At 58.7% G+C, this 12407-nt stretch overlaps 1 protein-coding gene across 2 annotated transcripts in view; it reads right to left on the minus strand.

Annotated features, from left to right (window-relative positions):
• Positions 1-1014: 1014 nt before the first annotated feature.
• The window catches only part of ALG6 (ALG6 alpha-1,3-glucosyltransferase), a 48849-nt gene continuing 37456 nt past the window's right edge, over positions 1015-12407 (minus strand). For both annotated transcript variants that reach the window (XM_044673090.1, XM_044673091.1), the window contains 8 exons: positions 10929-11114; positions 8574-8709; positions 7395-7480; positions 6627-6711; positions 5221-5291; positions 2464-2532; positions 2174-2372; positions 1015-1519 (listed from right to left, as the gene is read on the minus strand). In XM_044673090.1, the coding sequence (XP_044529025.1) occupies positions 1322-1519; positions 2174-2372; positions 2464-2532; positions 5221-5291; positions 6627-6711; positions 7395-7480; positions 8574-8709; positions 10929-11114 (1030 nt within the window). In that variant the 3' untranslated portion in view covers positions 1015-1321. The remainder of the gene's footprint in view (positions 1520-2173; positions 2373-2463; positions 2533-5220; positions 5292-6626; positions 6712-7394; positions 7481-8573; positions 8710-10928; positions 11115-12407) is intronic.

Below are 12407 nucleotides of genomic sequence, written 5' to 3' on the forward strand. Positions count from 1 at the left end.
CAGGGAAACAAAGGCTTCAATGATGTTGCTTCCAGCCGAGGAGGCGCGTGCCGTGTGCCCCCCCCCTCGGCACGGGGGCTCTGGTCAGCGGCGTGGCCCAGCGTGGCCCGGGGGCTCTCGTGCTCTCACCCCTGGAGGCTACGGGAAGGACAAAAGCAAAGACGCCGCACACATATGATGAAGGATGTCAACAGGAAGGGGCAGCCACAGAACCGCGACCCACCAAGCCTGCAAACCGCCGTCTCCCCTCGCTGGGCCTCCCCTCGCTGGGCCTCCCCTCACTGGGCCTCCCCTTGCTGGCCTCCCCTCGCTGGGCCTCCCCTCGCTGGGCCTCCCGGTGACTCAGACGCAGAAGGCGGGGGGCGGCCTCCAACTTGGGCTCCGAGGCTCGCCCCACGCTCTGGGCTTTCCTGCAGACAGGAGGGAGCTTTCGGGGAGGCTAACGTGGCCCGATCAGGCATTTCCCAGCCCAGTTCATACAAAGTTGTCACAAACAGAACTGCAACTTCAGCCTTGCCGCTGGGCCTTGTTCATCTCGTCGTGGCTGCGGTTCCAGATGGCGGCCGTGGGCAGCGGCCGTGGGCAACGGCGTCCGTCCTGCTGAGGCGGCAGCCCGCCGGGGCCTCGAGGCTGCTCGCCCAAAGGAAACGCTTCATGATTTCTGACTCGCCCCCACGGGGGCTTTCACACACGCATGGCCGGACACGCGAGTCCCCCTTGGGCTGCCTTCGTCCCGGGGGGCGGGACGGCACCTGCCTCATGTTCTATCACAAGGGCGGCAGGCCGAGGCCTGGGGGTCTTGGAGCCGGGCGGCAGCCTTCAATCCACTGCGGACCCCCAAAGGAGGCCGAGAGGCGGCCCGAGGGACGCCGGGCCTGAGGGAGGCCGCCCTGCGCTCGATTGGGAAAACTCAGAAGTGCATCATTCCTGGTTGTACAAACACCAAAGCGGGGTGTCCGGATGGGCGCCCACCACACCCACGTCCCGGGGACGGAACGTATTTAGAAACGGTCCGACGGCGCACAATTTTATTTTTATTTTTCTTAAATCGGCCAATCTTTTATTTTTAAGATTATCTACAGCTTGTCCAGCTGATGAAACCGAGTCCATGTGGGGAGAAGGCCCTCTCTGGGCTCCTGGGGAGCCCCCCATGGGAGGAGCCGAGAGGGCACCTTCTCCCCCCGGACGTTGGAAGCCCCGGCTCCGGCCTCGTCACTGCCGGTGGAGCCCCCGCGAGGGGCGCCGCGTCTGCTCTGAGGCTTCGGCGCCGGACAGGCGGGCTCGACAGAACCTGCCTTTGGGACGGGCCTCCTGGGGGCGCTCAGCTGACTTTCTTCTGGCTTCTCCCGTCTGCGTGATCCCATATAAGTATCACATTGAAGTAGATCCAGAAGAGGAGAAAATGCAGGAAGGACACGAAGCACACGAGCACGGAGAAGAGGTCGGGCAGCGTGGGGGGAGGGGCCAGGGCGATGCTGCTGACCGTCAGCAGGCCCATGGCCAGCGCCGAGCTCAGGAACTGCAAGAGAAGCAGCGGCTGAGCGAGCGGCCGGCCGGCGTCTCCCCTTCTCTGCCTCTCTCCCCTCCTCCACCCAGAGGATCGTGGGGCCCCCCCAGGCTCCAGGCGTCCCCCGACTCCCGGGCAGGCGGGTTTCCTTCCTACAAAACTTGAGCGTTTACAAAGTGCTTTGTCTGCTGATCTCGTGACCCCCGCGATGCCCTCAGGAGGCGGCGGGCTGTGGTGCACCTCCCAGAGGACGACACTTTAGGGGTGTCTGAGGTGAGAGGAGCCCCCCCAGCCCCTGCCCCCCGCACGCACGGCTCTGCCTGCTGGGCTCGGGGTTCGGCTCGTCCCTTAGCAGCATCTCTTGTGCCACCCTCCGGGCAGAGCAGAGATCTGGGCAAGTGGGACTGACTGAACTTTGCCCAAAGACGCTCCCACACGTGCTCACACGCACACGCACATGCACATACACACACACGTGCTCACACGCACACGCACACTCACACGTGCACACACGCACGCACCGACATCCCTGCCTTCTAGACTGCACGAATCCTCACAGAAGGGCTCCGTCCCTGAGCGGAGGAGATGGAAGAAGAGGGAGGTCGGGGGACAGGCCTGGGGCCCCCCCAGTCGGGCCGGCAGATGCGCCCCTGCACACGGTCTTACCCAGCTGCGCAGCGTCTCGGCAGGAACCTTGAAGGCGGGGAGCCACCTCCGAACACAGCCGGAAAAGGCCGCCAGCTGAAGCTCCTCCTCGGACACCTTGTCGAAGAGGGCGAGCAGCGCCGAGCAGGCCACCAGGAAGCCCAGCGTGGTCACGACGGCGGCCATGGCCAGCCCGTCCTTGAGCAGGAGAGGCAGCATGCTGAGGACACGCACGCGGGACAAGCATCAGTGAGTCTGCGGGAGGCCCAGAGGAGGGGTCAGAGGCGCCCCCAGAGCCCGGCCAAGCTCACCTGAAAGTGGACACGAGCAGGAACCACACGGACACGAAGGGCACCTCGTTCACAACGAGGCAGACGGGTCTAGAAGGAGAAAGAAAACCACGTTAGTGCCCGGACGGACAGACGGCGCAGGACAGACCGCCACAGACGGGGCGGACGGGACCGCGGGGCCTCTCGGTGGCTCTCGGCCCCCGCCCGTGCGCAGCTCCCCACAAGCGCCGGCTTTCCTCCGGCCAGTCGGCTCCCCATTTTCTCAGCGTCTCCCCAAGAAAGGATCCAAGCAGAGGCCCCGCAGACGCCCCACGTCTCTGGTCCAGGCTTCTCCTTCTTTAGAAGACAAAATGGAGTTCCAGGCAGGGAACGTGGCTCCGGGTTCCGGGGCAGCAGAAATGGGCTCAGACCATCCCAGGCTCCTCCTAACAGACTGTGTGGCTCCTTGGAGCAATGGGAAAGGAATAGCTCGGGGGGGGGGGGTCCCCTTATTCTCTCCTCCTGAGCTCTCCTGAGGAGTTAGTGAATTCTGTATTCAGGAGTCTTCAACGCTTTTCACCCTAAAATGCCTTCATCATCAGCCCCACCCAACGCCCCCCAAAAGAGAGAATCAGTGGTGGAGGATAATGACAGACAGAAGGTCTGGACAGAGGAAAAGTGGAATTAAGAAACGAGGGGCTGGTCCTCCTCAGACTGGCTCCAGGGGACCCCTCTGGAGCTCCTCCTCTCAGCTCACAAGGACTGTCATCTCTATTTTTCTTCCAGTTTCTGGTCTGGACTCCCCGCGTGCTCACTCCGTTCCTGTCGACATCACCCAGGATGCTAAGCGGCGGCGTGGGAGGCCGGCCCTGCCCCACTCGGGCCAGGAGAGGGAACATTCCCCCTCCCCAGAGGACAGCCCGGAAGGGGGGCTGTGCTGCTCATGGGGAGGGCTGGCGGGTACGGACAACCCACTTTTAAATTCTCTCTGGCTTTCCCAGGAGACATGAAGTCACGCTCTGGTTGGTTGGTCACGTGCTGATTTCCAGTTTCCAGCTCAGCCCCATAATTTCACACCTCGCTCTCTTGGGCGTCCTTCTAAGCTCAATCCAGCATATCCCACCAGGTTTATCAAAAATGCATTTTCCAGGGGCAGCTAAGTGACTCAGTAGATGGACAGCCAGGCCTAGAAGGTCCTGGGTTCAAATGTGGCCTCACTTTCTAGCTGGGTGACCCTAGGCAAGTCACTTAACCCCTTGCCGAGCCCTTACACTCTTCTGCCTTAGCTATAATCACAGTTTTGATTCTAAGATGGAAGCAAAAGGTGTTTTTTTGTTTGTTTTTTTAAAGAAAAGCATCTTCCTGCCCCCAAAACATGGAATAGGAGGAAGGAAAACTTGTTTTATTTCAACTCAAATTTTCACTTGTTTTTCACAATTTTAATTCAAGTGATCCCAAGTAAACAAGCTTTTTCTTTCGCTCTCATCACTTGGATTTCATGATGCCCCTTTTCAGTACTCTGGACTTCCCCATTCTGGAACTACAGAAACTAAAGGTTTGCAGGACTCTCCTGGGAAGCAAAGACTGAGTTACCAGAAACCCTGATGTCCTTTGGACAATGTTTCTCCTCTGTGCTTAGCTCCTTCTCAAGTTGGCCAGAAATTCAACTTCCAGAAGAACAAGAGCAGCAGAAAGAAGGAATAAAAATTAGGTCAAGTCGATGGCTACGGCACTAAAATGCCTGATTTATGAACTACTTAGAGGAGACTTAGGTTTTTCTAGCTCTAAACCTAGACCTCTTGGAACTCTTGAAGAGGGCACAGTCAACACGAGGGCTAAAGCTGATCTTAACTGTAATAGTTAAAATTAAATTATGAGGCTGTTAGTAGCTTTAGCAGCTTTATTACATCAAAGTAGTGATAGTAAAGAGAGAGAAATGTAGGAAAGAAAATGTAGGAAGGCTGCCTATACTGTTTGATGGATTGAAGCTCACCCCCAACTTCAGGTTCCAACCTCCAGCCAGAAGAGTGCGCAAGAGAGAGAGTCCAGTTCCTTGGTCTCGCCTTATAAGCAATTTTCTCTGCCCACTAAGCTCTCCCATGTCACATCTCAGGAACCAATCATAGTTCCTTAATTTGCCTGGCTCTGCAGCAGTGCTTGTGGGATCAGTTTCCCATCTTGTTGGTTTCAACTTCCTTTCTTTGATTCTCTGTACTTGCACATCTCAATGGTAAAAGACCTCTAGCTCACTGAGTGATGTCAAAAAAAAGCAACATAATGGGGAGGGAAAGTCCCTTCCTACAATCCCCCCTGTGATCCAACTGGGAAAAAAGCATGTTGAGATCTCCCCAGTTGAGGGTTTGGGGAGATTAACATGCCTACTCTCCCCAATGTATAATTTCAAGTAACTAGCTTATACCCCTAAAGATTCTCTTACTAGAGGTGTACAGAATATTGTACTTTACCTAGAGGGAACGACAACGATTTGGGGATAAGAGGGAAAGAAAAGAGAAAAAAATAAAGAAAAAAAGAAAAAAGAAAAGAGAAAGAAAACAGAAGCAATGATTGACAGACGCCTGACAAAAAGCCAATTGGGGGGGCATTCAATTTTTTCTAGATTTCTCATTGGCTCAATCCATTCTACAAACATGTATTAAGCACTGACTATATATGGAACACTACTATATTTGCATTTTTTGTTTACTACAGTTCTAAATGCAGACTGCCGCGCAAATTAAAGTCTACATTTGGACCTGCAAAGCACAAATCTCTTCTCTATATGTAGCAATGCATACTTACAACGAGGCCAGAAGAATGGATTTTTCATGTACTTGGAAGGAGAATAAGAAGAACGACAATGCACAGCTAACCTTTAGAGGAGGGGAAAAATGAAAACGGAACATTGAATCAATACATATAAAATGTACATAGTAATAATTTAAGTACGATTTCTTCAGTAAGGCCTGCTTAATATGATTTGAATAAGATCGATTCTAATATCTGCACTAAACACTTGTAAGCAACATTATTATTCAAAAGCTCCAACAGTTTACAATGTGTTCTTTTCAGAAGATCTCGGAGGGCAGCAACTACACCTTCCTATTCCATTGACAAGGTTGAAATGTTGAAAAGAGAAGTCGGGGGGGGGGGGCAAGAACTTCCCAAATACACGAATTCCCCAAATCTCTCCATATTCTGAAAATGTGTTTCTGTAAACAGAACGACCTGCTGAAATTTATCATTTGGTTTTATGGAAAGATGCTGAAGAAATGATTTTCAGCACAGACGTTTTTATTCTTAAAAATGAGCCCTAACACCAGAAGCCACCCGCGGAGATTCTAGAGAATTTGCGGGACCTTCTGCACTCTTGACTAGTGGATGAAATTCCCCTCAAAGAGAAGGACCACTTCCATGATCCCAGTGAGAATCCTGACGCTATGAAACATGGAGATTCACTTCGGCCCAACCACGTCCGTTCTCGGGAAGATGTGGGCGAGGAAGGAATGACTGCTGGGGCAGACGTCTGACGGATGTGGCAGGGGATGGGCAGAAAGGGCCGAGGGGAAGGGCCGGGATGGAGGAGAAGCCTGCTGGGAAGGGGAGATCTCAGCTTCACAACATGATCTCCATCAGGACTAGAAAAGAGAGACATGATTCATGGGCCACGGGGAGCCCCAAGCAGGTGTCTAATGTTTCTTTAGCTGATGTCCTGTGGCAGGAGACCCTCGCTGGTCATTATTGCATGCTGTTCACAAGACCAGAACCCCACATTAGCCCCCTCCCCGCTCTTGGAGAGCCCCCAGGCCCGTAGAGGCTACACGATGCACCTCTAAAGGCCCCCCTCTCAATTCCGCCCACCAAAGGAATCCCCAGAACATGGAGCGGGAAGGCGCCCCTCCTCCATTGGCACAGCTTTTCGGTGTTGATTTTTCCCCTCGACACAAAACCCAAACCACTGGGGGTGCTGAGGGGGGACGTGGGCGCCAGGGAGGGAGGCCAAATCGGGACTCGGCAGTTTGTAGCTGCAGTGCCCGTCCGGATCCACCAGGCCACACTGTTTCCATAAAAGGAACTGCATTTGATGAGAAAAGCTGCCCTAGACACGAGCAGGACCCCGAGGAGGCCCGAGGAGAGCGGGAGGGCCCCGAGGCGCTCCTGCTCCCCGCACAGGCCGGGCTGTGCCCGAGAAAGCGCAGCCGCCTTACCAGAGCGTACTTGAAGCCTCGGAGGCTGGGCTGGAGGGTTAACTTGATGCACGCAGGAAGCAGGCTCAGGAAGGTGCAGGTGAAGCTGAAGGATGGGCAAGACCTGTCTGAGAGGCCTCCCCTGCCTCCCACCCCTCGGCCTTCCCCTCCGGCCTCTCCTCGGGGCCTCCCTCTTCACTCTCTCATCTTTCTTCTGCACATTGTGTTAGAGACCCGTCGTCCCCTCCGCCCCCAACTGCACCCATTGCTGGTACCCCTAGGAGGGAGCCCTGGCCCCCCAAAAAGCATGCATTTTACTATAAACATCTCATCTGCAAGTCCAAAAATCCAATTTAAAATGATGGATGCACTGATAACATCAATAATAACAACAGCCGGCTGCAGCCCCGGATATCAAGAAGACACGCCTTGGGCACTTGCTAGCAGAGAGACCCTGGACGAGTCACTTGGCTGCCGTCTACTTTGATTTGCCTACCTGTAAAATGGGAATGAAAGCAGCACTTGCCTCTCGGGGCTGGGGCAGCCATTCTACGGTGCCCGGCAGGCTGCCTGACACACGGCGGGCATGTTTGCTGCTGCTGTTGTCCCCCCTCCCCGGGTATCCTCTCTGGGGGGTCACCGAGGACTCCTCGCTCTCTCGGGCCACCCCCGGGCCCAGGACCCCCCAAATCAAGTCCTTTTTCTGTTTTAGGCAAACGGCCCATTGCGGAAATACTCCCGGCCCAGCGGCTCCCCCAAATCCGGCGGGGCCTTGGGACGAATCCCTACCTGAACAGGAGCTGCGTGTGCGGCGAGAGGCGGCTCTTCACCTTCAGGAGGACGTTGAGGCTGCACCACACGTTGGCCACTTTGTCCTGGGAACAGAAGGGCTCGTTGTGGACTTGGGCACAGCGAGGACGGGGTGCTGTGAGCGGAGGGAGCTCGTCCCCCTCCTAGCCCACAGGAGGCGGCGATGACTCGGCGAACGCCTTTCGGGCCAGCTGGGGAGACTTTCCTCCACCAGACGAGACTTCCTGGCCCAGCTTCCGGAAATGGGAAACTAAGACTTAGCCATTCCCCAATCCTCAGGCCTGACCACCTGCCTTCACTGCTGAGAATCACGGGCGCTCGCCGGGAGCCGCCGGGCAGGAGCGCCTGCTCTGACGCCCAGCCTCGGCCCGGCGGCTCCCGGCACAGCGGGAGGCCGAGTCCGAGGAGCCTCCACTCCCGGCCCGGCTGACTCTGCCCGACCTAACGAGCGCCCGAGGCGGCCATTTCCCGTCTGGGTCTGCTCAGACACTCGCAGAGGTCCAACGTGTCAGAAAGCTTTTTTCCCATATAATTCTGGTCTTGAAAATGGCATCTTTTAGAATTTCCTTTTTTCTGCACAAAAGGCGTCAGAATCCGTCGGCGTTCTCGAGCGTGCGACCTCTCGGGCTTCTCTGGCTGGCTTCACTTTAGTGAAAGCCTCTTTATTGATTATTGATTTATTTGATGATGATCTTTTTGGTATAACCTAATTACTGAGCTTACCTTCTGATTAACTCGTCATTATTGACCTAACTACGTCCAACAAGACTGGTAAAACCTGAATTACAGTTTAAACTTTTCTGTAAACGTTCCTGCCCTTAAGTGTGTCACCACGTCAGAGGTTTCCCGCGTGACTCCCCGAGGCTGACCGGCGGGAGAAAGGCCTGGCGGGCCTCTGCGGAGGACCTGCTGCTCTAGGGCGGCCCCTTCCGAGGCCGGCACCGACTGCGGCCTGACACGGATCTGGGGGCGGCCTACATAGTCTCTCCTAGAACGTCCTGGAAGATGCCCGCGAGCTCGGGGTTCAAACCCGGCTCAGCGCCTGGCAGGCAGGGAGGGCCGCTCGGGCTCCTCGGCTGCCTTCCGCACGGAACCCCTAAAGGTCATGGGGAGGGGGGCTGCCCGAGGGCAGGGCTGGGGGCCGGCCGGGAAACCTGCCTCAAACAGGCCTCGGTCCACGGGGAAGAGCCTCCTGAGCACGTGCACGGCGTGCTCCACGTCACTAAGGAACGGCAGCCAGCAGAGAGCGAAGGCGGCGGCCACCGTCAAGCCGAGTTTGAGGAACAGCAACAACCTGGAGCGGAAGAAGGGGGTGAGCGGCGGCCTGAGGGCTCCTCTGCGCCCCCGCGGCCGTCCGGCCACAGGGCCAACGCAGAGGGGTGCGGCCAGCGGCGCGCTCGGGGGCCCAGCCGGGGGGGCACGAGGCCCGGCAAGGCGCCGCCTCCGGCCAGAGCTCAGCTCCACGTCCAGTGGACACGGCCCGGCACGTCCCCGGCTAACTCGGCACCCTCCAAACACGGTTTACCAAATCCCACAGCGGGGCACCGAGAAGGGACCTCGAGGGGAGCCCCCAGCGGAGGAAATGGCCTCCCCAAAGAGGCCAGCCTCTCCCTGCGCTTCCTCGTGCCGGAGGGCCTGCTGGGGCGCTGGGCCTCGGCTCCCCTGGCTCCTGCGCCAACAAGCCGGTGCCCCAAAGGCCCGGGTGGCGCCCCGCAGAGGGGCTCAGGGAGCCCCGGGGAGGGAAAGGCCCAGCTCCAGCTCCAAGCCTGTGCCATGGACCGGCTGTCTGAGGTGGGGGGCGCCGAGGCCCCGGGCCTGCCCGAGACGGCAGGGAGGGCGAGGCACGTCTCCACACGGAGGCAGCCTCGGGGAGGCGAGGCCCGAGCACACCCTGAGGGAAAGGCGGCCGTGAAAGGGGCCTCCCACAGGGCCGGCACGGCCAGGACAGAGCAGGACGCGCCTCGCCTCTGCTTTCTGGACCACCTGCCTGGCTACAGGGAAGGGCCGGGCCGGCACCTCTCGGCCTCCGACAGCAGACGGGCCGCCCGCCACCGCACTGAGCCTCCTCCTGACGCCCCCGCTGTGGGCGCTGCCGGTGCCTGAACCCTCCACCTGCCCCCAATGAAGGCCATGGGGGGCTCCTCGCCCAGAACCCCACCAGCCCCTCCTCCACTCCACAGCAGGTCCCCCTGGGGAAGGGCTCGGCACAGTGCTGGGCACACAGCAGCCCCCTCCCCCGCCCGGGCACGCGCCTCCCCCCTCCTAGACCGCCGTGCCCGGCTCTTCGGCGGCTGCGGATTTCAAAGCGACGAGGATTTGGACCCGAGCGAGGACTGGCCCGAGTCAGCCGACTTAACCGTCCCGGCCGTCCTCCCACCCGCCGTGCAGACCTGACGGCAAAGCGCCCCAAGATGGCTGACTAGAGGGGAGGCAGGAGGAGGACGGCCGGGCAGCGGTTCCGTCATGCCAAGAGGCCCGGCAGGAAAGCCCACTGGGAGCAGCAGCCGCAGGAGGCCCGCAGGAGGCCCGCAGGAGGCCCGCAGGAGGCCTGCGTTTGCTCAGGGAGAAACGGCACGAGCCGGGCGGACAGACACCCGGGAGTGGGTGAGGGACGGGACAGGCGCACGGCCCGCTTCTGCCCGGGGAGCGAGCCTGGCCCTTGTGGGAGGCCCAAGAGGTGGTGCCGGGCGGCCTGCAGGGGAAGCCGTGTCACTGGACAAAGAGCTGACACAGGCGGATCTCCGTGACGGTGATCTCAGAGTCCAGAGAGGTTGTCATGGGAGGGAGCGACAACATTCTATGGAGCTCCTGGCAGAGGCTGGCCTCGAGGGGAGGACGTGCCGGGCAGGGGCGAGCTCTCCACAAGGATGGCGGCGGGGATCCTCCGAGGCGGGGCCTGGGCCCCCCCTTTGTACTCTCTTCAAGGGGGAAGACTCGATTCCTCTCGACTCGAAGGAGGCTGCCGCCCCAACGCTGACTAAGTGCCCCCTCGGGGCCGGGGGCTGGGCCAAGGGATGGGGGTCAGAAGGAAGGCGAAGACAGTCCCTGCCCGCGAGGAGCCCACCGTCAGGGGGGAACAGCCTGGAAACAGGGAAGCACAAACCGAGCCCCAAAAGGAAGCAGGCCTGGAGAAGATTTCTCGTCCAAGGTGGGACTTGCAGGAAGCCAGGACAAGGCGGGGGGGAGCATTCCAGGAAGGAGGGACAGGCCCAACGGGGGGCCCTGCGGACCCCAAGCACATCCTTCCTACCGGGTGTCAGAAGGCGTTCCTGAGCTGGGGGGACACGGCGGACAGAGCCCGAGATCCCCTCCCTTTGGGAAGATCGAGACAGACGTGCCGACGTCAAGAAGTACTCGATGCCCGACACAGAAATGCCAGCCAGACGCCGATGGGAGCGTCCCTGCCTGAGGCTCAGCGATGCTGCCGGGCACAACGGGGGAGACGCGGAGCCCCAATCAGGGCGCAAAGGTGCTGGGCCGCTGGCGGGCTCCCAGAAGCCGAGGTACACTCACCCCTTTCCTTTGAGGCCCTTCTTTAAGCATTTGCCCAGCAGAAAGCAGAAGAACGGCAGCGAATGGTAGAGTTCCATCTGCTTGTAGTTGAGGGCCAGGCAGAAGGCCAGCGCCCCGAGGAGGTCCCGGTCATGAGCCAGGCCGAGGACACCCCACAGAGTCAAGCCGAGACTCACAGAGTTATATCTGTTTCTGGATCAAGGAAAAGAGCCACACAAAGCCAAAGAGCACTCCAGGACTAGACGAGGCATGATAAAATGCTCTAAACAATGGAAATATTCTTAGAAAAAGAGAATTCTTCTAGAGAGAGAGTAATCCTGAAAGCGGGGCTGGGAATCGCTTAGAAACACAAACTGAAGTGGCAGAAAACGCTACGGCACACGTGGAGGGTTCAAATGCCGAATTAGGAAAATGCAATTTCCCCACAATAATAGCAATGAGGCAACTGAAGCAGTGAATTCCCTTAAAGTCTTGAAGCAGAAAAGCTGCCCCAAGAAGCGCCCCTCCAGATACCCAAAGGAACCTCCTGCAGGCAAGTGAACAAGAGGGTTCAAGGAACGAAGCTGCCCTGGGAAAAGCCTACCGAGGGGCGTCATCGAAATGCCTCCTATTTTCATGGCATTTTTGGGCCACGAATCAGTTTTATCTGCAAAAGAAGCAAAGCAGGCGCTTCCCAACATCAGCCGTCCTGGGGAGGGGGCGCCGCCGGCCTCGCTGCCCGTCAGGCGAGCCCCGAAGGCCGGAGCCTTCCATCCCTAGAAGGTGCGCCGGGGGCCGCCGTCCTGAAGCCCATCTCGGACCCCCTCCGGCCGCTCTTCCAGCTCTGGAATCCCAGCAACAACGCCGCTGCTCCTGGACAAGGGGGGCCCATCCGATCCCCTGCTGCTCCCCTCCAGGACGGCCAGGCTCGGCTCCTGGGGCGCGAGGGGAGCCTCAAGGGGAGCCCCGAGCAGAGCCCGGCCCGGGACGGTGTGTGCGGGGCGGGCGGAGCGGACACGGCACGGCACGTGTGTAGGGAGCACCGTGTAGCCTGCAGAGTGCTGACACGGGCAGAAGCATCACGGAAGCCTCATAGGAGGAAGACACCAAAAATGACATGGATGGGATGACAGGGAGGGAGGAAGGAGGGACGAGAAAGGAGGGAGGGGGGAGGAAAAGAGGGGGAGGGAGAGGAGGGAAGAAGGCAGGAGGGGAAGGAAGGAAGAGGGAGGAAAAAGAGGAGGGAGGGGGAAGGAGGGAGGTGAGGAGGAAGGTGGGAGGATGGGAAGAGGAGAGGAAGGAGGGAGAGGGAGGAAGGAGGAAGAGGGCAGGAAGGAGGAAGACTGGAGAGGGAGGAGACGGAATGAAAGAAAGGAGAGGGGTGGATGGGAGGAGGAGGGAGAAAGCCAGGAGGGGGAGGAAGGTGGGATGAAAGAAGGGAAGAGGGAAAAGGGAAGGAGGGAAAGGGAGGAAGTCAAGAGGGGGAGGGAAGTAAAAGGG

This window comes from Gracilinanus agilis, chromosome 4, assembly GCF_016433145.1.
Source record: "Gracilinanus agilis isolate LMUSP501 chromosome 4, AgileGrace, whole genome shotgun sequence".
NCBI classification, from domain to species: domain Eukaryota; kingdom Metazoa; phylum Chordata; class Mammalia; order Didelphimorphia; family Didelphidae; genus Gracilinanus; species Gracilinanus agilis.